The sequence below is a fragment of the Girardinichthys multiradiatus genome, chromosome 17 (genome assembly GCF_021462225.1).
Source record: "Girardinichthys multiradiatus isolate DD_20200921_A chromosome 17, DD_fGirMul_XY1, whole genome shotgun sequence".
Taxonomy (NCBI): domain Eukaryota; kingdom Metazoa; phylum Chordata; class Actinopteri; order Cyprinodontiformes; family Goodeidae; genus Girardinichthys; species Girardinichthys multiradiatus.
The window spans coordinates 14,597,414-14,625,412 of NC_061809.1; the positions used below are offsets into that span (position 1 = coordinate 14,597,414).

The 27,999-nt window shown below is 38.2% G+C and overlaps 1 protein-coding gene and 1 long non-coding RNA gene across 4 annotated transcripts in view; one reads left to right on the forward strand and one right to left on the reverse strand.

The window, feature by feature from the left end:
• Nucleotides 1-27,889, reverse strand: part of LOC124882763 (gamma-secretase activating protein) — a 56,095-nt gene extending 28,206 nt beyond the window's left edge. Inside the window, exons 1-24 of one of the 3 annotated variants that reach the window (XM_047389299.1) lie at nucleotides 27,751-27,889; nucleotides 26,731-26,801; nucleotides 25,150-25,206; nucleotides 24,974-25,043; nucleotides 24,654-24,701; nucleotides 24,452-24,540; nucleotides 20,454-20,523; nucleotides 20,281-20,330; nucleotides 19,874-19,984; nucleotides 19,735-19,791; nucleotides 19,576-19,622; nucleotides 19,344-19,429; nucleotides 19,233-19,235; nucleotides 13,834-13,911; nucleotides 13,641-13,727; nucleotides 13,383-13,475; nucleotides 13,130-13,298; nucleotides 12,273-12,354; nucleotides 8,105-8,174; nucleotides 7,477-7,556; nucleotides 7,162-7,242; nucleotides 6,082-6,204; nucleotides 5,807-5,862; nucleotides 3,396-3,427 (exon numbers count right to left, since the gene is read on the reverse strand). In XM_047389299.1, the coding sequence (XP_047245255.1) occupies nucleotides 3,396-3,427; nucleotides 5,807-5,862; nucleotides 6,082-6,204; nucleotides 7,162-7,242; nucleotides 7,477-7,556; nucleotides 8,105-8,174; nucleotides 12,273-12,354; nucleotides 13,130-13,298; nucleotides 13,383-13,475; nucleotides 13,641-13,727; nucleotides 13,834-13,911; nucleotides 19,233-19,235; nucleotides 19,344-19,429; nucleotides 19,576-19,622; nucleotides 19,735-19,791; nucleotides 19,874-19,984; nucleotides 20,281-20,330; nucleotides 20,454-20,523; nucleotides 24,452-24,540; nucleotides 24,654-24,701; nucleotides 24,974-25,043; nucleotides 25,150-25,206; nucleotides 26,731-26,801; nucleotides 27,751-27,838 (1,798 nt within the window). In that variant the 5' untranslated portion in view covers nucleotides 27,839-27,889. Of the gene's footprint in view, nucleotides 1-3,395; nucleotides 3,428-5,806; nucleotides 5,863-6,081; nucleotides 6,205-7,161; nucleotides 7,243-7,476; nucleotides 7,557-8,104; nucleotides 8,175-12,272; nucleotides 12,364-13,129; nucleotides 13,299-13,382; nucleotides 13,476-13,640; nucleotides 13,728-13,833; nucleotides 13,912-19,232; nucleotides 19,236-19,343; nucleotides 19,430-19,575; nucleotides 19,623-19,734; nucleotides 19,792-19,873; nucleotides 19,985-20,280; nucleotides 20,331-20,453; nucleotides 20,524-24,451; nucleotides 24,541-24,653; nucleotides 24,702-24,973; nucleotides 25,044-25,149; nucleotides 25,207-26,730; nucleotides 26,802-27,750 lie in introns of all 3 variants that reach the window. The other 2 variants (XM_047389297.1, XM_047389298.1) reach the window with 2 other exon arrangements.
• On the forward strand, nucleotides 246-27,999 carry LOC124882766. The gene is made up of 6 exons (XR_007041988.1): nucleotides 246-3,207; nucleotides 5,752-5,927; nucleotides 6,175-6,258; nucleotides 12,279-12,374; nucleotides 13,637-13,817; nucleotides 27,867-27,999. It is a non-coding gene; the product is annotated as an uncharacterized LOC124882766 (long non-coding RNA).

The window sequence follows — 27,999 nt, forward strand, 5'->3', positions numbered from 1 at the left end:
GATTCAGAAATTTGTAAATCGTGATGATGACTTTGCAAACTAAATTGTCACACAGCATCAACATGTTTGAACCTTATTTACATGCTCATCATTATTTTGATTTGCTTATTATTATGCTCACTTGCCATGCTGGTCATTTTCATACTGCATCTATTTCATATTAGGGTGTGACACCACATGAGTTTCCAATATTTAACTTTTTTACAATATTCAAATTTTCTGAGACACAGAATTTTGGGGTTTTGTTATCTGTAAGCCATAATCATCAAAATTAAAAGAAACAATGGTTTGAAATATTTCACACTGTGTGTTATCAATCTATATAATATGAGTTTCCCTTTCTGTAATTAGTGACAGGAAATTTCTAACTTTTTTTCTATATTTTAAATTTTTGAGATGTACTTGTAACAGTAACAGGGAAGGAAAGATGATACATAGTTTTCAATATGTTTTACAAATAACAGTGTTAGACTTGATTCTCATGAATTATATTAAAGTATGTAACTCAGATCTAAAGTGTGCTGCTAAATTTAGATCAACTCTGTCTTTCCAACAGCTCCAGCTTCCCTTTTCCTGCCAAAGAAAGGCATCCCCAGATCATGATTGTGCCACCACCTGATTGACAATGAGAATGGTGTTTTTAGACCGCCATAGTTTATTTATAGCTTGAGATATTGTCTTATGTCTTCTTTAACTTCTCCACTACTTCTTCCCTTACCTATCCAGATATGTTCCTGGGTCTTCATTATGATTTTTGTTTGGTAATGTTGTTGAGGACTTCACAGAACAACTGTATTTAGACTGAGATCTATTTACACATAGGTGTACTCTCTTCACTTTTATTAAGTGACTTCTCAACTGCAACGGAAGCCTCTTCTGTTGCAGTTGATTTAACCTGGGGGTTTCTCACAAAAGGGTTAGTTGTAAAAGGAGTATTTTCCAAGGCACTGCACAGGTTTACAGACATCAAGTGGGCGCAGTGTCATAAATTAGACAGTTACCCAATAATCTTTTGGATTTGGAGTTCAAGACTGGTTGCTGGATGGGCAGGATTAAGAACATCTGAGTGACAGCTCAGGTTGAATGGATGTGGTAAAGAGAGACCCTGGGTATATTAGTTGAAGGATGCTGGTGATGGAGCTACTAGATAAGAGGGCAAAGAGAAAACCTGGGAAAAAGAGTTATGGATGTTGTGAGAAAGTGTTTGCAGATGGACAGAGAAAGATGCAGAGGACTTGAAAAACAGCAAGCACAAGTCTTCATAAACCGGCCCCAGTATTGAATTAATTATCGACAGTTTTGATTAAATTACTCATGATTGAAGAAAGCAATCTGAGGAAAATATTTGTGAGCTTCACTAAGTTAAGTGAGGGGATTGAATGCTTTTTAATACCTAATATGAATTTCTATGGAGTCTGTTAGGTCTAGGCCTTTAGCAGTGTTCTGTCTGAGATTTAGAAATTGTGAAGTTCTTTATATGTCTTCTTTGTAGCTTTTCTGTGTTTTTATTGTCTGGTACAAAAATCTTCTTTTTATCCAAAATGTTTTATAGCAGAAGCTGGACTGTTCATTTAAAATAGTGCACATGACATTTTCTGGACAGCAGAGATGGGGACTCAAGTCACACGTTAGTTGCAAAAAAAAAAAAAAAGACTTCAGACTTGACTCAGAATCTACTTGGACTCATGGTCTAGTTCTCACGAACAATTTTTATAATTTGAGTAAATGGCTAAGTTACTATTGTGTAGTCGTGTATTCCTTCTCGGAGATGTTGGGTATTTATGAATACATGCACTTTTATGTAATGGATGCAGATGTTTGAAATAAAGACTCCATTTCAATCCGGTTTTCACTGCTTGTTTTTTTTTTTTTTTTTTAACATGGTAAAATGATTCCAGATTGCTCGCTCGTCTTCCAACTTTTGCAAACATGTTGCTGACATCATCTAAAAATGTAACAAAGAATAGTAAAAGCATGTCAAATTGACTTATTTTTTTTTCATTTATTTATTATGTTTTTGTGCTTTTGGCTACAGTTTCTAGAGCATCCGCCTTTCTTTGGAAAGGTGCCATTATGTGTTGCCACGGGAATTTAGGGTGCTTTATGCATGTGTCAGATCATTTCTGTGAATTATCTGAGGTGGGGTAAAGTCCGACATTCGGGCTGACTTACAGCAGCAGCACTAGACCTTTGAGAGAAACAAAAAGCAGGAAAATTGAGAGAAGGAAGTACCTTACTCCCACTGTTCTGTAATTTTAGCAGCCTCTCTCATTGTTTTCTGACTTATTTCACTGTATTTGATTCTCTTCCAATTTTCCTCTCAACTCTCCCCCCCCAAAAAAATGTTTCAGTGAACTCTCATCTGGACATGGGCAGTACAGGCTCACAAGGAATACACAAACACCCTCGCGTAGTGTTTGTTGTTACATTATGAACTAAGGTTTTGTTATTTGTGTCATGCGATGTGCACATATTGTCAGGATCTGTTGCCTTTTGGACTCTGTGGCTTTGTGTTATTTTGAGTGTTTGGTTGTTTCTTCCCCCCTCGTTCATAGCTCCTTTAGTTACTGTTGTTTTTCTTATGACTTAGTATGATTTTCTCTTTGTTGTCATTGTTACCATTATTATTATGATTGTTCTCTGTTTTCCTTGGGTTCTTTAATTAGTTCTCCATCTGGTTTCTCTGTGTTTTTATTTGTGGTTAGGTATTTGTTTCTTCCCCCTTGCACTCTTCTGCTTATTAGTTTATTTTTCTGTTACTTTTCAGTTATACTGTATTCGGTCTTTGTTTCCTAGTCCTCCCAGTCTGGTTCTCTTTATCTTAATTCTCCAGTCCCTCTTTATAGGTTAGCTTTTGTTATTGTTTACTTTTATTCTTGTCCCCGCTTCCTCTGCCTCATTCACAATTTGTTCTTTCAGTATTGGTTTTTAGTTTCTTTTAGGGTCGGCTCACTATCTTGTCTTTAGTCCTTTTCCTCATTTAGTTCTATTAGGTTCACCTGCTCCCTCTGCCTCCCAGCCTCCTTGTCTCACCTGTTCTTGGTTCCTTTGATTACCTGTCTTTGTTCTCCCTCAGTATATTAGTTGTTTTTGTTTCTTTGTCCTTTGCTGGTTCCTCTGATCACATTACCTGATTTTGCTCAGTATTTGTTACGTTCCTACAGTACAACGCAGAAGTTTTGATTGTACTCATGCCTTGCACCTGCGGTGAGTTCTGCTATGTTTTGCTTGTTCATGATTTGTGAAATAAACTTAAGATCATGATGAAGATGCTGCTGCCAAGCTCTTATTCTGCACTTCAGTCCACCCCAAAACCACAACGTGACACATATTACATTGCCTCTGAGGGCTTTTGTTTCTAAGTGTATGTGAGTGTTCTCTTTGCTTTGCCTTACCAAGACACCATGTGTCAACCATTGAAAGAACCCTGGAAAATAAGAAGAGAAGCTTGATGAAAAAACAATACCTCAAGTTAGATTTTTTTTTTCTTTTCTCTTAAATCATTGAGATATGAAGCTACACTGCAGCAAAAAAAAAGTAAAACTATGACAGTGCCCTGGAGTTCAGACAGAAGTACAACCTAATTAGGAGTCAAAAGTTTGTTTGATCTTTGGCACAAAAAGAGCAGAGTCCTGTTTAATTTTAAGCAGATCTGACATCAATCGGTGCTGGACAGAGAGCAGAGCATTTGCATAAAAGGTAGCCAAACATACTGTGACATGTACATGTCAATCAATGAGAAGACCAATGCTTACATTAGGAATTTTTAGAAAACATTATTTGTATTAGAAACTTCTGACTTCTTATTGGTCAATTTTTTAGTGCCTTGTAAAAGTATTCACACTCCTTGGATTTTTTACACTTAATCGCCATCACAAACTTCACTACATTTTATTGAAATTTGATGTGATAGACCAACACAAAGTAGTGCATACTTTATTTTCTAAATATAATTTACAGCAAACAACTGTGTTTAGAAGTCACCTATTTAGTAAATAGAGACCACCTGTGTGCAATTTGTTCCCAAGGTGGTGATAGCATCATGCTGTGGGACAGAAAGGATGTTCAGAGCTTATTGGGAGATGGAAGGAGCAAAATACTGGGAACTGCTGAAAGATAATTTATTTTAGGCTGCAAGAAAACCTGAGACTGGCGTGGAGGTTTACCTTCCAGCTGGAAAGTGACTTTAAACATACAGCAAATGCCAATTGAGATGTAGAACAAAGGTCCAGTCAAATTCTAGACATGAGTATGTGGCAAGACTTGAAAACTGAGTATCAGTCATATGAATCTGTGTGCTACCTTTTGTTGGTCTGTCACATAAAATCCTAAAATAAATACATTGAAATTTGGGGGTATAATGTGACAAATGTGATTTTTGCAAGGCACAGAATATTCATACCTCCATCAACAGCATACTGACAGAGTGAAGCGTTGTCTGTGTTTATGTGCAAACAGGCAGGAGGAACAGATTGAGGAACACCTGAACTGCATCCGTGATATATCACTATCCTCTCATATTTTTCTTTTAGTCTGTTCTTTAGGCAAAATACTGCTGCTTCAAAGACTGTGTATAGTGCAAAATTACAAACTGGTGAAGAAGTGTTCAAGGCTTAAATAACTGGAAGGAAGCAGCAGGTAACCCCACCCATCACTCTTAAAAAGCCAATACCATTTTAAAACTACAGTTACTAGTAACGAGCGCTTAACCAGCTGACTGCAGGCTAGGTACCTGAGCAGAGAGCCCGACTAATTAACCAGCTTGTGCTATAAGGGATAATATTCTTTAACAAGTATTTTTTTTAAACTACTATTATAGGTGGGCCATGTTTGAGTCCAGACCTCAGAGACCTGTGTGCATGTCTTACCCCACTTCCTGTGTGCCTACTTTGAAAAAATAACAAAAATAAAGGCCACTAGTGCCGCAAAAATAATTATTTTTTTTTGTCTGAGTGTGGAAAGACCATAAGCCAACCTCCGCCTGCTCAAATGTGGTGTTGATGCGTATTGTTGTAGAGTGCATTTAAAAAGAATGACAGATGTGGAAGAGGGTCTGCCATGCCACCACCCAGAACCCTCAATGTCTAAATGCAACTTAGCCTTAGAAGTTGGCGCAAGCACCAGAGGTGAGGTTAATAACATACACTCCCTCTGGATGCCATTGAGCGTGCCCACCCCCAAGGCCCTACATGTGTGTGTCATGAAATTATAACAAGTGAGAGTGTCTAAGTTGTACATTAAAACTGGGACCAACATCCCCAGCCCCCCTCCGGATCCGACTACTAAACAGACAACACTATATAATGATTTAAGAAATATTTTTACAGTGTTTTTAAGTTCAAGATAATTTCAAGAAAAAGACTTAATTTTTGTTAATAGGTCAAAAAAATCTTTTTTTAATACATTTAATTTATAAGGTAAAATATGTTCATGAAACACTATTTTATAAATAATACAGTTTTTAACTGCAATTAAATGTCTTACTTTGTTGCTGCATTTTAAATGTAGGTAAAACCTACAGCACTGAGTTTTTGACCCCAATTTAAACGTAAACCTAATTCTAACAACCGTTTATCAGACCTATCTAATTATAATATCAAAACTAGGACACAGGTTTAAAAGGTAACACATATTCAACTCTCGAAACATCATTGCTGCACACCTTCTGAAGATTACAGTTAGTACCTTGTAAGTGAGATTTTGTACAAATAAAACAGAAAAGCATCATTAATTCCCTTCCTCCTGCTTTAGGCCTGTGAGTTTGGTACATATCTCTTAACAGAGCTACAGTGGGAGGCAGACCTACTTCTTTGTGTTCTCCTCCAAGTGATTCAAGTGGCTGGATGCTCTGCTCTCGGACCTCTGAAACAACAACACCATCATGGGAGGGATAAAAGTACACTGCCATTGTTTGACTATACCCACAGGTATGCTAACAAGGACATCCAGAAACAGACCCCCACATTAGCTAGCATTTCTGGAATGGAAATGAGTCAAAAGCAATTTACACTAATCAATTTGTAAGAAGGTTTTTGCTTTTTATACACGCAGACAAACAAAAAACAAACCACAGATACTCACCAGTTTATTCCAGTCGGCCTGAATGTCTGAGGTCCTATATCTGGAGTTGGGAACAGCATTCAAATATTTCATCTTCTCTGTGTTCCACTGCAGCTCTGACCAGAAACCCTGGAGCCGCTCAGCCTGCCCAGTGACACATGGAAACAAACAAGGTGCAAATAGCAAGGACAAACTAGGGTGAGTATAACTGCTAATTAGCTGCATATAATCAGAAACACAAGCAGATGTAAAATGATTTTACATATGTCCACCATTTATAACACTGATTTAGAATCAAAGTGTGTTATAAGGTGGCTAAAGGACATAGGCTGGCATGAGATTCTTGGTTTCACTGTGGCACAAATATTCAAAACAAAAATGCATAACATGATCTTATTACTTTTACTTAAGACAGAAACAACAACTAATCCAACTGCCTTCAAGACAATACATTGATTATTACAGGTATGATAATGTAATCTTATGATTTTGCCATGTAAACATGAGCAAAAAATATAAAACAACTGTTAAATTTAGGTGTGTTCTATAGCTTATTGTTGTCATGAAGTAGATATTAACTTGTTAATTCGTTGGACTGTCTGCTCAGGTAACTAGCCTGCAGCCAGCTACCTAACAGCCACGCTAACTAGCTAATGCTGTTTTAAAAATGGTTTTAGCTTGATAAGTGGCGCTTCTTTAGTTTCCACATCATCAACGTTTGCATTTTTGGTAATCAGAGACATCTCCTAACAGCCTAATTTGTTTTTCTTACAAGCGAAAGAAAAGTGTAGGACCCTTATTTTAGGCAGTTGACTAGCAGTGGGCAGCAACAGGTGGGGGAGTGGCAGCTCTACATTGCCCTCCATACAGCTAAATAAACAAAATTCCTGCACTTTCTCTGGCATCTAAATCAAATGACTTTAAAATGTTGGCACAGCATGACTTACAACATTAGCGGGTTATGCCTTAGTGTACCTTGATGCTGATCAAGCAGACTATGCCTAACGGGCAATGAAAGCATTGAGCGACAAAACTAAAGAAGAAAATGACATTAAAAAGATTATTTATAATTCCATGAAGGTATTAAAGGTTTTTCAATACCTTCCCTTTAAAATCAGGATCAATATGTAGTTCTGTGGTACAAGAAACACCAGGGACTGCCTCCAAGCATGCTGGGACCTCCTAAAACAGAAACCCAAAACAACACTAAAAGCAAGGCCCAGGAGGTTCCTAAATACACAAATTGTCTTTCTACTCAGCGTAGAATAATCTCCAAGAAATTTAGTTTAACCCCAAACTTTTGCATATTTACCCACCGGGCACCCTGGGCATGGAGCCATAGCACCAATATCAAAAACTGCCACTATTTTCATGTCTATCTGGTAGTTTGCATACTGACATTAGTGTGTGTTGTACCTTTTTTTCATATACAGAGGAATAAGGCAGTACTTTATCCAGGCAGAGAGACTTCTCATAGCTCATTCTGAACAAAGACGCTGCATGACAGAAATACGAATGAATACGCAAATACAGCTAAGAAATGTGCAATCAACAAAAAACTTTGAGCCATATGTACATCTATATATAGACTTAACCACAAATACAAGTAACAAGTAACACCTTTGTATGTCAGTCGTACAGAAACATCTTAACACACAGTTAATTGTTGACTAATAAATACCAATTTATAAAGAATGTATATTCATTGGATAAGATTTTTTTTAAGGTGATTTATATCCTCAGCTTCTTTGCTTTCTGCAAAAACCTACTCATCTATACTCTGTTTTGAACAAGCGGCAAGTCTCCAAGGTCTCAGAAAAAAAAAATCAATTTTCTAACTGCCCTGATTTGTGTGGGCGGCTTGGCACAAGCTAGCGAGGAGAACTTTAAGAGCTAAACAGAGTTGATGAAAGAATTCAGTTTTGTGTAGACAAGATGTAAGCATTGAAGTGGCCACAGATTGAAAGAGGTGGAGAAAAAACAGAAAGACTGAGCGCAGCAAGACAAGGGAAGAATAAATCATAATCAGGAGATTTGCACTGACCTAAAATGAACTCTTGGATCTGATCGAAGGATTCAACGATGTTCATGTTGTCACACAGCCATTCAATAATCTGGAATAAAGCAAACACAAGAAGGTTTACTGTACCAGAACCAAGTCCATTTAATTACTATAACCTTAGTTGATTCTTCACACACTGGTATAGTTTTATTTTATTTTTTGGTGTAAATGTTTTCTATCTTGCAGAGAAATAGATAGCTATCTCAAGCATTTGGGCTTGAGTTAGCTTTTTAAAAAATAAGGTCAGTAGTCAGCAGGAAATCATTATTTATAGGTTGCACATTTAGCATTTTCTATGGTCGTTTTACATGGTAAAAATCACTGCTATGCTGCTCTTAGTTCTTTTAGTCACATACAGTTTAATACTCCGTGCAGTGTGCTGACGTACAGTGGTGAGAACAAGTATTTGATACACTGCTCATTTTGCAGGTTTTCCCACTTGCAAAGCATGTAGAAGTCTTTGATTTTTATCATTGGTACTCTTCAACTGTTAGTGACAGAATCTAAAACACAAATCCTGAAAATCACATTGAGATATTTTTAAGTAATTAGTTTGCATTTTACTGCATAACATAAGTATCTGATCACCTAACAATCAGTAAGAATTCCAGCGCTCAGCCCTCCTATTTCTCCACTGATCACCCGTATTAACTGCACTTGTTTGAACTCATTATCTTTATAAAAGACACTTGTCCACACACTCAATTAAACAAGCTCCAACCTCTCTACAATGGCCAAGATCAGAGAGCTGTGGAAAGACATCAGGGATAAAATAGTAGACCTGCACAAGGCTGGGATGGGCTACAGTAAAATAGCCAAACAGCTTGGTGAGAAGACAACTGTTGGTGCATTATAAGAAAAAGGTCAAAGGTTCGGGATGACGGTCAATCTCCCTCAGTCTTGGGCTGTGTTTGGAGGACTGTGTTTGGAGGAAGAAAAAGGATGAGCACAACCCCAAGAACACCATCCCTACCATGAAGCATGGAGGTGGAAACATCATTCTTTGGGGATGCTTTTCTGCAAAGGGGACAGGACAACTGCATCGTATTGAGGGGAGGATGGATGGAGCCACGCATCAGGAGATTTTAGCCAACAACCTCCTTCTCTTAGTAAGGGAATTGAAGATGAGTCGTGGCTGGGTGTTCCAGTATGACAACAACTAGAAGCACACAGCCAGGGCAATTAAGGAATGGCTCTGTATAAAGCATTTCATAGTCCTGGAGTGGCCTAGCCAGTCTCCAGACTGGCTAGGCCAATCGAAAACCTTTGGAGGGAGCTGAAAGTCAGTAATGACCAGCGACAGCCCCGAAACCTGAAGGATCTGGAGAAGATCTGTATGAAGGAGTGGTCCAAAATCTCTGCTGCAGTGAGTGCAAACCTCTTCAAGAACTACAGTAAAACGTCTGATATCTGGAATTGCAAACAAAGGTTTCTGTACCAAATATTAGGTTTGGTTTTTCAAATACTTATGTCATGCAATAAAATGCTAATTAATTACTTAAAGATCACACAATGTGATTTTCTGGATTTTTGTTTTAGATTCCGTCACTCACAGTTGAAGAGTACCTATGATAAAAAATTTAAGACTTCTACATGCTTTGCAAGTGGGAAAACCAGCAAAATCTGCAATGTATCAAATATGTGTTCTCCCCACTATAACACAATACTTTTTTTCCCAATGTTTTATTTTTGGACCATGCAAAATATGTAAAGTAGACAAATCTATGAAAAGGTTAGATGTACAAAACAAAGTACAAAAGCCAAACAAACGTATTTTTGCCATGTGTCATTTTGAGTTAGATAGCACAGTGTTTCCTTGTAGTTACTATTTCATCTGAACAAAGCAAAGATATGATCAAATACACATAAAAATATGAACACATACACACCTATGAAATCAAATTTCCTCACTTAAAGGCAGTTAGCTCCACTAATTCAGAAAAAGCTGTATGGAGTGTCCCAGTTTTTATTGCTAGGTGCCCTAATGAAGCTGTTGAGTCATATAACCTTTAAAGAAAATCTATTTTTCATCTACAGTGCCTTGCGAAAGTACTCGGCCCCCTTGAACTGGTCAACCTCTTGCCACATTTCAGGCTTCAAACAAAGATATAAAATTCTAATTTTTTGTGAAGAATCAACAACAAATGGGACACAATCGTGAAGTGGAATGAAATGTATTGGATGTGTCAAACTTGTTAAACAAATAAAAAACTGAAAAGTGGGACGTGCAATATTATTTGGCCCCCTTGCGTTAATACTTTGTAGCGCCACCCTTTGCTGCTATTACAGCTGCAAGTTGCTTGGGGTATGTCTCTATCAGTTTTGCACATCGAGAGACTGAAATTCTTGCCCATTCTTCCTTGCAAAACAGCTCTAGCTCAGTGAGGTTGGATGGAGAGCGTTCGTGAACAGCAGTCTTCAGCTCTTTCCACAGATTCTCGATTGGATTCAGGTCTGGACTTTGACTTGGCCATTCCAACACCTGGATACGTTTATTTGTGAACCATTCCATTGTAGATTTGGCTTTATGTTTTGGATCATTGTCTTATTGGAGGATAAATCTCCATCCCAGTCTCAGGTCTCTTGCAGACTCCAACAGGTTTTCTTCCAGAATGGTCCTGTATTTGGCCCCATCCATCTTCCCATCAATTTTGACCATCTTCCCTGTCCCTGCTGATGAAAATCAGGCCCAAACCATGATGCTGCCACCACCATATTTGACAGTGGGGATGGTGTGTTCAGGGTGATGAGCTGTGTTGCTTTTACGCCAAACATATCGTTTTGCATTGTGGCCAAACAGTTCAAATTTGGTTTCATCTGACCAGAGCACCTTCTTCCACATGTTTGGTGTGTCTCCCAGGTGGCTTGTGGCAAACTTTAAACGAGACTTTTTATGGATATCTTTGAGAAATGGCTTTCTTCTTGCCACTCTTCCATAAAGGCCAGATTTGTGCAGTGTATGACTGATTGTTGTCCTATGGACAGACTCTCCCACCTCAGCTATAGATCTCTGCAGTTCATCCAGAGTGATCATGGGCCTCTTGGCTGCATCTCTGATCAGTCTTCTCCTTGTTCGAGATGAAAGTTTAGAGGGACGGCCGGGTCTTGGTAGATTTGCAGAGGTCTTATACTCCTTCCATTTCAATATGATTACTTGCACAGTGCTCCTTGGGATGTTTAAAGCTTGGGAAATCTTTTTGTATCCAAATCCGACTTTAAACTTCTCCACAACAGTATCTCAGACCTGCCTGGTGTGTTCCTTGGTCTTCGTGATGCTCTCTGCGCTTTGAACAGAACCCTGAGACTATCACAGAGCAGGTGCATTTATACGGAGACTTGATTACACACAAGTGGATTCTATTTATCATCATCAGTCATTTGGGACAACATTGGATCATTCAGAGATCCTCACTGAACTTCTGGAGTGAGTTTGCTGCACTGAAAGTAAAGGGGTCGAAAAATATTGCACGCCCCACTTTTCAGTTTTTTATTTGTTAAAAACGTTTGACACATCCAATAAATTTCATTCCACTTCACGATTGTGTCCCACTTGTAAATTCTTCACAAAAAGTTAGAATTTTGTATCTTTATGTTTGAAGCCTGAAATGTGGCAAGAGGTTGACCAGTTCAAGGGGGTGGAGTACTTTCGCAAGGCACTGGAATATCCTATTTTAGCTGTAATACCACAAAAGTCCAAACCAAATATTAAGCCATTAATTTATTTCTTTGACTCTGTCCACTTGTCTTTTCTCACTGGTTTAGTCACAACATCATGTAATGTTTATGCTTCTCCTGCCTTTCTTTCGCTAACTCAAGGCTGACACCTACAGCATATATCCAGAAGTGCAGAAAAACCGAGGTTTTGTTTGTATCTACAAACTATTCCTGTGAAATCAATTTTCCTAGAGAAGATATGCCTGAAAGTCACCTAAGAGTGCGTGATTTTCACTATTTTTGCTTTGTTGCCTCAAGGAGAGAACATTGATTGTATGTTTTTCAAAACCCAGCAACAATCAATAGCTTTGTTTCTTTTGATTTTATGCTCCACAGATAATATTGAAATGCATTGCCAAATGCAAGTGTGAGCTCTATGCCTATGGACTTTAAAGGTCAATATCTTTGTCCACACGCATACTGTTTGTATCTGCACCTTCAGCTCCAGTTTCAGGTCATCTCCCATGAAAACCAGGAGGCAGTGCAGGGCAGCCAAGCGAAGAGGGTCCGTCCTACTGCTGGGACACCTTAGGCAAAGGTGAAAAACAAGAAATGTGCCCTTAAAATATAAGTGGATGCAGAAGGAGAGACTAATAGTTGATATTATGACACTATTTAGTTAATGTGTATGGCCTTTTAACACACAAAACAGCAAACAATTATTTGTCAAGTAGGAAAATATAATATAAAATATAATATCTGGTTTTTAAGACTAAATAGTGTGGGATGTAAAAGTATTGTGTGATACCCAAATACGAAGTCCTATGCAAACAACTGCCAAGTCACAGACCATACCATCCATACCACTTAAATGTTCACCTTCTAGCAGGACAACAAATGGCCTAGTCAAAGTCCATGCCTAAATCTAATTGAGAATGTGGGGCAAGATTGAAAATTGACACTCTCCAGCCAATCTGATGGAGTTTGAGCTATTCTGTGACATTTTAAGCAAGCAGTTGTATCATGACAGAATGTGTAAACCCATAAGTGGTATGAATAATTTTAAAAAGTATTACTTTTTCAGTAAAGCAGGAAACTGAATGAAATATTGTCTCAGAGATAAACAGAGGAAAGACACCAATGCATCTCTATTGAGTTAGATTGCTCCTTTCAAGCTGTCGGCTTCTAAACTAAATAGAATTTATTCTGAAAGTGTGTACGCACAAAAATAACTTGACCCTTTATTTTCACCTGGTTCTTGTCTAGCAATGTTCCTCCAGATCTACACTCTCATATTTCTTGTCTATTTATATTTAAGGCACCTAAATCACAAAGGTTTTACATTGCACTCACCCAGGACTTGCATCTGATCTCAGTATCTGCAGCAGGTAAGCAGGGCTAAGTTCAGCGATGTGAATAGACCCACGTGCCAGCTCCAAAAGACAAACACTGGTTTCATCTTCTTTGTGCATCACTGTGAGGGCATCCGACTGAGACTGCATGCCTAGGTTGACATCTTGACCTTAAAAGTGTTGAAATAGACAGAAACAGACTTACAAACACAACTTTCCGTGCAGCCACTAATTGGCTCTGAATTGTGAGTTACCAGTTAGAAAAAGAGAGTGACAGAGCATCTCATGCTGCCTGGTGTTGATGCAGTGGAGGAAATAACCCTGCAGATACACCAGGATGTAGTACCCTGCATGTAAAAGGTAACAAAGCATAAAGTTAGGGTACATGTTTGTAGTCTTTCTGAATTGTATTTGATTCACCAAAACAAGATAGCCCATAATTATGTCCTTTTCCTTCCACAGTCAAAGACACAAACTTATAAGTGTTCTGGTGTTTGCTTGTGTGCAGAGACCTATGGGGATGAAGAGCGGATGAAGTTGGTGTAAATTCAGCGACGGCTTGTCGTTTCCAAGATACACTCTGAACCTCTTGCTACAATCTGCAGGAAGTGAGAGGAGCCAAATGATCCCAAATGCTCAGGATTAAATAACTCCAGGAAGCAGTAATATACAGCGAAAGGAGCAAAGAGGTAAGGCCCTGCTCACCTTTGTGAACTAAAACCACTGTGTATGTCAGTTCCTGTTTGTCTTTTAGCAGCTGGCTATAGCAAACACACATGCTTCCTAAAAAGTCAAACCAAAAGAAAGAGTTGTTATAAGTCACAGATTATAAATACACATAATTCATCAACTGTTGTTAAAAGGAGCAAAAGGGAGAATGCGAAGCATCTGATTTAGATTCTAAAAGGCAAACAACTAACAGCTAAATGCATGCATCATATAATAATTTAACAAGATATTTCTCAGTTTTGTTTCCATAAAAAATATTCTTTTTTTCATGAAAATAACCATAAAAATGCCAGAAATAAGATAAATCCCCATGAACAAATTATTATTTTGAGTGATAAGGCACACTTTTATAGGGGAGGGTAAAATACAGTAAGTGTTGTAAAATACAAAATGAGTTTGGAAAAGTATTTGTATATCCAGATTTTATCCTCTATTATGTCTATCATGTCATCTAAACATTTTATCCATGCATCCATCCATCCATCTTTCCATGTGCCCATTAATCTTTCGGTCCTTCCGGTCTCAGGGTTTGCAAGTAATATATTTAAAGCCTGACCACCTTAGATATATCTGCCATTATTTTATTATGTGGAATTATAACAAGGAAATATTTTTAAGAATCCTACACTCTAGACTGTAGACATTTCTTTATTTCTCTATTTTCTGTCTTTAATTGCACTTGACCAACTTCTAAAAATGTTTTGTTTTCTTTAAGATGAAAGGATGGACCACTTGGGTGAGGTTATAACTGAGTTAGTCTTGTTAAATACATAGAGGGTAACCCAACACTTTTCTGTGTTACATTAATCAAAAGTGTGAATTGTTCCTTCAAAACATTTCAATTCCTCACTCAAAAGTTACATTTTAAGTCTGAACATTAGACACAAATTACATAAATTAGACAAATGAGAGAGAATATTTACTTATTTATTATAAATATGTTCAATAGAATAAAATGTAATACTTGATCCTTATCCACAATGAATAAAAGATCAAGGTGTATGTATTCTTGCTCTAATGGTCTAATATAGTCCTTTCATCTTGTTTTTTTCTGGAGCAAAGCCCTTGTGTTCATTTATGAATACCTCATTTAAAATAAGCTCTTGCTCTGATTTTTAACCCAGTGGAAGATCAATAATATTATAAATTAAATGTGAAGATTTTCCGATTATCTGTGGTCAAATTTACAGTCTTGTTTATTTGTGCACATGCAGTGGCTTGAAAAATGATTCGTACCCATTGGACTTATTTACATTTGGTCATGTCACAAACAATCTTCAGTTCTGTTGGGATTTTATGTGATACACCAACACAAAGTAATGCATAATTGTGAAGTGGAACGAAAACGATTCATGTTTGTTTAAATAAAATACAGGTCCTTCTCAAAATATTAGCATATTGTGATAAAGTTAATTATTTTCCATAATGTCATGATGAAAATTTAACATTCATATATTTTAGATTCATTGCACACTAACTGAAATATTTCAGGTCTTTTATTGTCTTAAAACGGATGATTTTGGCATACAGCTCATGAAAACCCAAAATTCCTGTCTCACAAAATTAGCATATCATTAAAAGGGTCTCTAAACGAGCTATGAACCTAATCATCTGAATCAACGAGTTAACTCTAAACACCTGCAAAAGATTCCTGAGGCCTTTAAAACTCCCAGCCTGGTTCATCACTCAAAACCCCAATCATGGGTAAGAATGCCGACCTGACTGCTGTCCAGAAGGCCACTATTGACACCCTCAAGCAAGAGGGTAAGACACAGAAAGACATTTCTGAACGAATAGGCTGTTCCCAGAGTGCTGTATCAAGGCACCTCAGTGGGAAGTCTGTGGGAAGGAAAAAGTGTGGCAGAAAACGCTGCACAACGAGAAGAGGTGACCGGACCCTGAGGAAGATTGTGGAGAAGGGCCGATTCCAGACCTTGGGGGACCTGCGGAAGCAGTGGACTGAGTCTGGAGTAGAAACATCCAGAGCCACCGTGCACAGGCATGTGCAGGAAATGGGCTACAGGTGCCGCATTCCCCAGGTCAAGCCACTTTTGAACCAGAAACAGCGGCAGAAGCGCCTGACATTGGCTACAGAGAAGCAGCACTGGACTGTTGCTCAGTGGTCCAAAGTACTTTTTTCGGATGAAAGCAAATTCTGCATGTCATTCGGAAATCAAGGTGCCAGAGTCTGGAGGAAGACTGGGGAGAAGGAAATGCCAAAATGCCAGAAGTCCAGTGTCAAGTACCCACAGTCAGTGATGGTCTGGGGTGCCGTGTCAGCTGCTGGTGTTGGTCCACTGTGTTTTATCAAGGGCAGGGTCAATGCAGCTAGCTATCAGGAGATTTTGGAGCACTTCATGCTTCCATCTGCTGAAAAGCTTTATGGAGATGAAGATTTCATTTTTCAGCACGACCTGGCAGCTGCTCACAGTGCCAAAACCACTGGTAAATGGTTTACTGACCATGGTATCACTGTGCTCAATTGGTCTGCCAACTCTCCTGACCTTAGAGAATCTGTGGGATATTTTGAAGAGAACGTTGAGAGACTCAAGACCCAACACTCTGGATGAGCTAAAGGCTGCTATCGAAGCATCCTGGGCCTCCATAAGACCTCAGCAGTGCCACAGGCTGATTGCCTCCATGCCACGCCGCATTGAAGCAGTCATTTCTGCAAAAAGATTCCCGACCAAGTATTGAGTGCATAACTGTACATGATTATTTGAAGGTTGATGTTTTTTGTATTAAAAACACTTTTCTTTTATTGGTTGGATGAAATATGCTAATTTTGTGAGATAGAAATTTTGGGTTTTCATGAGCTGTATGCCAAAATCATCCGTATTAAGACAATAAAAGACCTGAAATATTTCAGTTAGTGTGCAATGAATCTAAAATATATGAATGTTAAATTTTCATCATGACATTATGGAAAATAATGAACTTTATCACAATATGCTAATATTTTGAGAAGGACCTGTATACCCTAAATAAGGAAAGTGTGGCATTGGTACGAAACGCCAGTGAGTTAATAGGTTGTCGAACCAACTCTGACAATAACTACAGCTGCAAGTCTTTAGGTGTATATCTCTATCTACTTTGTACATCTATGTTGTGGTGAAATAGCTCAAACTGAGTCCGATTGGGTGGAGAATGACTGTAAATCTCAGTTTACAATTCTTGCCACATATTATTAATTGGATAATGTGGTTATTAAGACAGTGTCTCGCCCACGGCCAAAATTGAATAGATTAAAAATTATCTAAAAGGAGGAAACCATGAAAATCTAAACATTAACACAACTCAGACTGAAAAGAAAAATAAAACAAATATGGCTTATTGAACATGAGATCTCTTTCTTCAAATACTTTGTAAGTTAATGACTTAATTTGTGACAATCAGATTGATTTATTCTGTCTCACAGAAACCTGGCTGCAGCAAGAGGATTATGTTACTATAAACGAGTCAACACCTTCCAATTATTTAAATTTTCACATCCCACAAAATACTGGGCGAGGAGGAGGAGTAGCAACCATCTTTAAGTCCAATTTATTGATTAGTCCCAGACCAATAATTAGCTACAACTCTTTTAAATATTTAACCTTTGGTTTTCCTCATTCAAATTGCGAAGAACTAAAACCATTTTGGTTTGTTGTTTTGTACCGTTCACCAGGCCCTTTTCTCAGTTTTTAGATCAGTTTTCAGACGTCTTATCAGATTTAGTGTTAAAAACAGATAAGGTGGGCGTGGCGCTGATGGTGTAGGGGTGAAAGCGCGCGACCATATGCAGAGGCTATAGTCCTCGCAGAGGCTATAGTCCTCGAAGCGGCTGTCCCGGGTTCGAGTCCCGGACCTGGCGACATTTGCCGAATGTCTCCCCCTCTCTCTACCCCTCTTTCCTTTCTGCCTACTGTCAAAGGAAAAATACAAAATAAAGGCCACTAGTGCTGAAAACATATCTTAAAAAAACAGATAAGATCATTATAGTGGGGGATTTTAACATTCATGTTGACACTGAAAGTGATAGCCTAAGTATAGCCTTTAATGCTATCTTAGACTCAATTGGCTTTGCTCAAAACATTAGCAAACTTACCCACCGTTGTCTTCATTCTCTGGACCTTGTGCTGACATATGGCATTGAGTGTAAACAAATAACAACATTTCCTCATAACCCTGCCCTGTCTGACAATTTTTAAAACCCTTTGAAATGAATTTATTTGAGTACTCCACACCGGAAAGAAAATTTCATTAAAGTAGATCATTATGCTGTAACAACCCTTAAAGAATCTGTTCCATTTTTTATTTCCTTCTTTCACCTCACTCATGTCGCTACATACATGCAGTATGAGGGATTGCTGCAAAGTCAGTGCAAGCGACTGCCCATTGTTGCTACATGCTCATCCAGAAGAAGTGAATGCTCCAAGTCACTGACTCAATGCAATCTGCTAGGTTTAGAAAAAGGTGATAGAAAAACTTTTAACCAATTTGAACAATAAACTGAATCTGACTGCACCCTTTTGATAGTTAGGATTCATTGGAATGTATGTACTTGACTTGAACTCCATATGATTCTATTGAATCAACTTTGTAAAGTGCCCTGAGATGACATGTTGTGAATTGGCGCTAAATAAATAAAACAGAATTGAAAATTTACTTGAATTGGATTCAGGCCTGGACTCTGACTACGTTATTGTAACATATGAATATGCTTCGATCTAAACCAGGGGGTTCACTCTACAATCCTCGAAGGCTGCTGTACAGCAACATCCATGGTCCATAGCACTTGAATCACAAGACAGAATTAACCCTTCCACATGCAGTCAACAGTCCTGCTAATAACCTAAATATTTGATTCAGTTAAGCTGAAGCAGATACAGATCTAAAATTTGCAGGACAGTGTCCCCCGAGGACTGGATTTAAAGACCTTAAATCTAAACTATTCTGTTGTAGCTGTTGCTGTATATTTAGGGTTGGTATCCTTCTGAAAGGTAACCCTCTACATCAGTCTCAAGTCCATTAGAACAGACTTTTTTCCAAGATTGCCCTGTATTTAGCTCTATCCATCTCTCTATTAGCTCTGACCGGGCTTCCATGCCCCTGCTGAAGAAAGGCCTGCCCACAGCATGACGGTGCCATTGCAGGCAAGGTGTACTCATGATGTAAAAGGAGCACCTTCTTCCATATGTTTGCTATTGGCCAAATTTGGAAAACTATATTTTATTTTCCTTCCACTTCACAATTATTTGTTTTTATTTGATTTTTTTTTTACGCAGAGGTTTGTGGTTGTTACGTGACAAAACTTGGAAAAGTTCAAGTTTTGGAAGAGTGCTGTATTGGAACCCATCACATTGTGCTGTGATTCAGCTGTATTGGGAACTTACTTTCTTGTTTTCATAGAGAAGCATAAAGCACAGAAACACAAAATGTTATACATGTATTCTTCCTAAAGAAACAATATATGTGAACAGAGGTGTGAGGTGTGAATATGTTACCAAGTCGGTTTGTGAACACCCGCATTCTAACAAGCTCCTGCTCAGGTTTTTCAACATGATAGTGGTCAAAACCAAGACTTACAAATCTGTTGGACATACATGCGCACAAACACACACACACACACACACACACACACACACACACACACATATATATATATATAAAGGCAGCATTCAAGGTCAATATTAAATACAGATTGGTTTTGCATGGCGTAAACAATGGTTCACTTACCTGACTGCGCGGAAAGCATTGGCAGGCAACTCTAAAACAAGCTCCAACTGTAGTATAAACAGTACATCATTAGAATAAAATAAGTGAATGTTTTGCACAGTGATCAATAACACAAACAACACAGATTTTGATTGTTTTTAACGCTAAATGATGGCCTACCACAGTATCACAGCTATGGTTTTGGTAGAACTGAACACATCTCAGCAGGAACCTGTCCTATAAATCATATTTTTGTGTTATTTACAGCTATAATAATCAGAAGGAAGATGACTCAGGCTCATGTATTTGTATGCAACACCTTGCGTGTGAGATAGTAGAGCCTTTGTGTGTGTCCATCCCACTGGACCCAGCAGAAATCCTCTATGATCCTCTCCACCGCTCTGGACAAACGCTCGGGATTTGAGATCACCTGGTTCACACAAACATTCGTAATCAGCCTCGCAGTTGCAGTGAATTCTTAATGTGAAATTTCCTCTAGAGGACAACATGCTCACAATACAGCAGCTCAGGTTGAAGCAGTGTATTCTTTGCTTTTGTAAATGCTTTACAACAATTTTCATTTTTAACTCTTTGGAGATCAGTGTGCCGTCTTACTTGCACCAAACTCCACGCAATTTATCAGTCAGAACTTCCTGAATGCAAATTGACTGACCTGACCACAAACACTTTATTTACAAAAGAAGCAGTGAGAAATCTATAACTTACCACTCTATAGCCTTCCTGTTTGCTCAGAAGCACATGGTATAGATCCACATCTGAAACATCAGTAATTCAATCATTAAATCAGTTTTTTTCTCATTTTCGGTCTGGTTTCATCATATTGCTTGAAACAAGTTATTAAATATACACTGCAAACAGAAAAGGATTCAAAGACTGACATCCATCTTCAGTGAACAGCAGCAGATGGCTCTCCAGCGCTGACTTCCACTCAGTTTCTTGATGGAGGAACTACAACAAACATGATGCAGATTACATGGAGCCAGCATATGGCACACATTAATATTAATTAAATAAGCACTTTAGAACATACACTTTTCACCTACTGATGTGGCTTTTAAAAAAAAGAGTTTAAACTTTTGGATTAGAGTAGAATGCTGCTGCTTTTCTACATTTTGTTGAACATTTTGCTCATATTTCATAGATGCTATTTTTACATAATACCAGTTAAATAATAAATATGTTTATAAATTCAGTTGACAAATAGGAGCTCAGAATCAAAAATAATGTCAAAAAGGGACTCTGTTCATCCATCCATCCATCCATCCTTCCATTTCTCCTGCCTTCCTACCTTGGTTCTATCCTCCCTTCTTTCCATCTATCCAACCTGAGGCTTTTTCAGGTTCCATATTTAAAGCCTGACCACTGGAGAAATATCTGCCATTAATGTATTTGGAGTTTTTATAATGATATTTTAAAAAGGGGCCAAAAGGACTCAGAAGAATGGAACCCTATATATGAGCAAGGTTAGGTGTGTAGCTATTTTATTTCACCCCCTTACTGACTTATGAAGATCAACACACATCTGCCTTTCTTGAATTGAATATGTTCTTGTCTTTCCTCTTTTGAAGAGTGGATAAAACAAATTGGCCTGTGGGTCATGTCACGTTTATACTCCAGGGAAACTGTCATAAATGAATTATTATTTGAAGGTTTCTACACACTCTGATCCATGTACAAAAAATAAGTCAAAAATCAATTACAAAAAAGCAACCACAAAAATCCATTTGTTTTATGAGACATTTTTAGGGGTGCAAATATGGATTTAAAATAGTCTTTTAGAAAAAAAAAACCTCAGTCATCTACAATATCTAAATAATATTCTTTTTAGATTAAATGTAAGAAAATATAACCCTCAGTTACATCCTTGAGACTCCAACTTCATTTAAATGTTCTGTAAATGTTTTTTGTATGGTTAACTCCTAAATGTGTCATTTAGGCAGTAGCCAGTGTATTTTTGACTAATTCCGAATTATGATCTACTTTCTTTAAAACCGATTTACCTTTACATTCAGTGAAAAGTCGACATGTCTCAGTGCATGTTTTATGCAATCATTTTTAGTTTTCTTTCATTATTCACCTAGGAAATAATAAAATGCCTCCGTCATATTGGCAAAAAAGCCTCAGCCTTGTCCATTGTCTCATATTCTGAGATCACAGACCTTAAGTTTACCAAGTATCCCTACTTTGCATTAATTACCTGCAGCCATTTAAGGTTTTTGTTTATCCTGAAACCCTCTCATGCAATAAATATCCAAGGATGCTTCTTTGCATATTTGGTTTTAGCATCCTAATGCTCAGAGAGGTTAATGTAATTTTAAAGATGACTCAAATGTTGCCATTTGCCATGCAAAGATTTAATCTCCTAATTAATCAGATATGCTGATTGGATAATCTACATCCTAAATCAGTTTTACTTCAAATGGCGAAAAAAAAGTTCCATGCGATATGTGTTAAACATGCAGCAGAAAAAAAACACGTGATAATAAGATTCATATAAATCAACTTAAAATCATGAAAGAAATCGGACGTCAGGCTAAAATGTCTTTGAGATCATTTGAAAAAATAATACCTTGTGTATCTTTTCCAAACATGATTACCATATTTATGCAACCAATATCAAAGAATATGGTTACTTTTCAACAAAACAAAAATGTAAATGATGAAGGATCAAAAGAAATGTGATGGTTGGGGTTGTAAAGCTTTGCTCCGTTTTACTGAAAACTCTCCAACTCCAACATTGCATTTAAATGGTGGATAAAAACTACTCATAACTGAGAAAGGAGATTGAGAAGTATAAAACAAAGCAAAAGACTGCCAACTAGTGGTCAGTAAACCTGTTATACACAGATGCAATGCCTTGGAAAAGTTTACCATTGAACCTTTTCACAGTTTGTCACATTACATCCACAAACCTCTATGTATTTTCTTGGGCTTTTACATGATAGACAGGTCAGCTTTTTAGAGTTCAAGATGGTTAGTTGTCTTAAGGACAGATTGTTCCATCTTAACTGTGGATCTCTGCAGCTCCTCCAGAGTTACCATGGGCTGCTTCTCTGATTAATCCTTGCCTGACCAGGGGTCTGCAATGTGTATCTCTGGAGTTGCATGTGCCCCTTCACAGTGGCTCTGTTTTCATACAATATCTGCATAGAATTTCTATACCAGAATCACAGTAATTGTACATGAAATGTTGTTTTTTTTTGTTCCTGTTTGGCCATTTTTCTGTCTTTTGACCACAAACTACATGCTTTTTTCTTCCTTTTTCATAAATATGAAACCCTGCATTCAAAGAAGTGTAAATATTTTGTTGTTATAAAGCCTTCATATTTCTCTTTGTTCTAAAATGTCAAATAGAAATCACACCATGGGCAGTTTTACCACTAAAGAAAGTACATGTTTATATATTTATTAAACTCCATAAGGTATATACAGGGGTTGGACAATGAAACTGAAACACCTGGTTTTAGACCACAATAATTTATTAGTATGGTGTAGGGCCTCCTTTTGCGGCCAATACAGCGTCAGTTCGTCTTGGGAATGACATATACAAGTCCTGCACAGTGGTCAGAGGGATTTTAAGCCATTCTTCTTGCAGGATAGTGGCCAGGTCACTACGTGATACTGGTGGAGGAACACGTTTCCTGACTCGCTCCTCCAAAACACCCCAAAGTGGCTCAATAATATTTAGATCTGGTGACTGTGCAGGCCATGGGAGATGTTCAACTTCACTTTCATGTTCATCAAACCAATCTTTCACCAGTCTTGCTGTGTGTATTGGTGCATTGTCATCCTGATACACCGCTCTGCCTTCAGGATACAATGCTTGAACCATTGGATGCACATGGTCCTCAAGAATGGTTCGGTAGACCTTGGCAGTGACGCACCCATCTAGCACAAGTATTGGGCCAAGGGAATGCCATGATATGGCAGCCCAAACCATCACTGATCCACCCCCATGCTTCACTCTGGGCATGCAACAGTCTGGGTGGTACGCTTCTTTGGGGCTTCTCCACACCGTAACTCTCCCGGATGTGGGGAAAACAGTAAAGGTGGACTCATCAGAGAACAATACATGTTTCACATTGTCCACAGCCCAAGATTTGCGCTCCTTGCATCATTGAAACCGATGTTTGGCATTGGCATGACTCACCAAAGGTTTGGCTATAGCAGCCCGGCCGTGTATATTGACACTGTGGAGCTCCCGACGGACAGTTCTGGTGGAAACAGGAGAGTTGAGGTGCACATTTAATTCTGCCGTGATTTGGGCAGCCGTGATTTTATGTTTTTTGGATACAATCCGGGTTAGCACCAGAACATCCCTTTCCTCTTGCGTCCACAGTTAATCCTGTTGGATGTGGTCCGTCCTTCTTGGTGGTATGCTGACATTACCCTGGATACCGTGGCTCTTGATACATCACAAAGACTTGCTGTCTTGGTCACAGATGCGCCAGCAAGACGTGCACCAACAATTTGTCCTCTTTTGAACTCTGGTAATGTTGTGTGCATTTCAATATTTTGAGCAAAACTGTGCTCTTACCCTGCTAATTGAACCTTCACACTCTGCTCTTACTGGTGCAATGTGCAATCAATGAAGACTGACTACCAAGCTGGTCCAATTTAGCCATGAAACCTCCCACACTAAAATGACAGGTGTTTCAGTTTCATTGTCCAACCTCTGTATATTAAAGTTCAAGTAGATTTTGCAGTTCTATGCAAATTTGCATGTGTCCCCTTTTCCTTCCACATAACGATTATGTACTTCTAATAGAATGAGGTTTGTGTTTATAACCTGACAAAATGTGAAAAGGTTAACTATGGTAACTATGGATGAACCTAAATTTAGGATGAGAAAACAGCTCACAAATTTATACACTACCTGGACTTTGACTCTGCAGTCCACTGCCTTGAGGACTTTGGTGTTGTTTATAGGGTGGATCTCGATCAGCAGAGTCAGACACCTTGATACTAGTAAGACAAGCATGATGGGAAAAAAGATTATATAAAAAAAATACATTTTATCTATAAAGGTTTTAAATTATTTAATAGGCTGAAATAAAACAAAAAATGTTGGATGTTACTTGGTTTGAGGCGCTGCTGTGCACTGGTGTTTTGCACCAAGCTGACAGCTGCAAGTATGAAAGAAAAAGCCATGATGCAGAAACCACTGTAGTAACACTAAATCAGTATTCACTAACTACACTTTGGCACAGCTGCAGAGAATATGCAAGCTGCAACCCTGGTTTTATACGTTTCCCCCTTTATAAAATCATAAAGCTTTATACGTATCTGAGCGACTCTCCATACACACACATTTAAACCTGATTTGAGCTCAACAGTCAAGTTCACTGAATCAAATTTCTTTCTGTTAGATCTTTATTTATACATGACAGAAGCCCACCTAATAACGTCTCCTCTTTGTTCAGAGAGCAGCTGCTGACACACACCTGTTTGTCGAATGTGTAGAGGAGCTGACAGGGCGAAATACACAGGATTGGGTGTGCAAGTATGCAGCCATGAAATAAAAGTGAAAATCTGGAGCACTAAAGGAGAACTGTGTACACACAAACTGAGTACCTTGTTCTGTTTGGTGTAGGGGTCATATTTCCCTATCCTGGTGGTGCCTGTTGCTCCCTTTCAAGAACAGAAAAGGACTTTATTAGAAGATTGCCACTCACTCATGGTTTAAAGGAAACTGCACCCTCTTTTAACTCTATGATCAACTAAGTCCACCCTTGTTTTTTCTAAAGAATTTAGGGCCTAAGTAGCATCCTGTCGTTTACCTAGCGATGGGTAAGTGTGACCACCTTTTTAAAAGCAGAGTTCTGGCATTTTGTTCAAAGCTAATGAGCAGTGTTAGTTTTCTGCCACACAGTGTTTTGCCTGTATGCTAAAAAGGTATATTTTGTATTATCTGACCAGACATATGTTGGCCTGTTGACTTTGTTTCAACAATGGCTTCCTTCCTGCCGTTCTTCCATAAAGGCCAGACTTATAAAATGTATTAATTCATAACTTTTCAATGAGGAAAAATATTAAATAAGAATGGCGTTTTGGAAGGATTGCCAAGAGAATACTTCGTCTCTCTAAAAAGAACATGATGATACAATGAAACCTTTTCCTAAGGACACAAGAGAACAAAGCAGAGATGTTTGGTCTATATTACACAAAGCCATAATTCACAAAATCTGATTAATAATTCCTCACCGTTTGAAAGAATGTTCATTGAAGGCCTAAACTTCTACTTCTATAACTTCCTTTGGCACCTAATGATGCTGGTTTACTAACACCAGCTTGAACAGAAACAAGCAAAAACTCAATTTATATTTATTTTAATTTAATTTTTCCCTGTGTTACAGCTGGCAACATTTTTGTTCACATTTCTTTTTGTGAAAAATGCATAGTTCCTGCTGCTGCTTTTGTTGAGTTAATTTGCTTCATCTTCAGGTATCACAAGATATACATCAGTCCAAGCAGCCCCCAACTTCCTAGCTCTATTTTTCTGTTAGGATATGAGCTAAATGGGATGTAAGACATTACTGACATGACTTCAACTTAGATCTTTAATAAAATAAAACGCCTGCTTTAAATACTAAAGTACACTCTGACTTTGACGCTTAAAAGACCTGACAGTCCTCCACACTGTTCAACCTCCTGGAGTCACACATTCTTCAGGGAGGACTATCATTAAACATTCATACCTAGCAGCAAAAGAGAAGCTTTTAGTTTCCAATTCTAGAAACGATCCCAAAAATGCCGAAATATGTCAAGCCAATTCACTGCAGAATAAAAGACGGTTTCTTTTTTCAATTTGAGAGCACCCACATGAGGATGGAGTGGAGACACGTTAGGAAGCCTTGTGTTTTAGTGTTTATCTCATAAATATGTCTGCAATTGAAAATAATGATTTCTCATAAACCCTACGTTTAATTATACATTGTATTGCACACGTCAAATGACAAATACCATCATTATAAGACACTACTACATGTCTTACGTTATTGTCTAAAAACCAACTTTATCCCAGTAATCAAGCAAAACTGTTGCTGTACTATCCTCGAACATGGAAAGAAAAAGCATTTTGTTTTGCGGCAACATACAGTGGACTTTATGTAGAATATCAGAGCACTCACACATGGTGATTGACAGACAGTTTACCTTCCAGGAGTAAAGTACGCTGCCATCTCTTTCGGTGTTCAGGATACGAGTGTCCACATCTTCAGAGTATTCTGGTGGTACAGCATCATCATAATACAATGCAAAAACTTACTGCCCCCTTTAACTTTTTTACATTTTGTCGAGTTTCAAGACTTGCAACAGATTCTCAGTTGGATTTAGGGTTGGACTATGACTTGTCCATTCTAAAACATGAATATGTTTTAATCTAAACCCTTATTGCAGCTATGGCTGTATGGTTAAGGGCTGTTCACCTGACTGATCCTCCACCCTGATCTCAAGTTATTTGCCTCTATCAGATTTTCTTTTAGAATCACTTCTATTTAGCTCCCTTCATCTTCTGAACAGCTTCCCTATCCCCACAGCATGATGCTGCTGCCACCATGTTTCACCATTTCAATTTATCCTCATCCTGTCTGGTGTCTTCCAAGATGCTGTTTGTTCACTAAAGTTCTCTAACAAACCTCTGAGGCCTTCACGGAGCAGCTGGCTACATGGGTGGACTGTAAAGGTGACTGAATACAGATGCATGCCACACTTTTCAGACTTTTCTTTGAAAACAATTCAGAGAGAGTTTATGATTTTCCTTCCTCTTCACAATTATGCAAAGCTTCGCAATGGTCTGTTACATGAAATCTAATAGGCTACAATACTATTTGAGTGGCACCTTTAGAACTACTGAGTAAAAATCTGTATATTCTTCTCATTGTATATAATTGAAAACTTGTTAAGATCAAATAAAGTAAAAGAAAATCTATGTTTACATGTTTTGTAATATTTCTAAGCCTTGTTTATAACGTTTCCTCTTCATAAGAAGGCAAATAGCCCCACCTGCTGTTTTTTATATGCAGTGTTAGGGAACACAAACAAATCACAGCTACTCTGATTTTTTTTCTAGCTGATACAAGTGAACCTTTAATGAATAGCTGAGTAATAATTGTGAAACGTACATTATGTATATTATTTTAACAAACTATCAATAGGAACACCTGAACATCTCACCTTTCACCCTGCAGACCGACGCCTCTTTCCTAAGGATATCAAACACCACATCTCTCTGCAGGTCAAACTGTTGCTTCAGCTTTAACATGTCCTTTCTCTCCTTTGTTTTTCTGCAGTATCAAATCCGTCCGCAGAAAACAGTTTCCTTCTTAAACCCAGGCGACACTTTACATCTGGTCTCCTCTCCCCACCCTTCACATCATGTGACCGAAAGGGCTTTTTATGCTTACTTTGCGAACAGGCAAAATT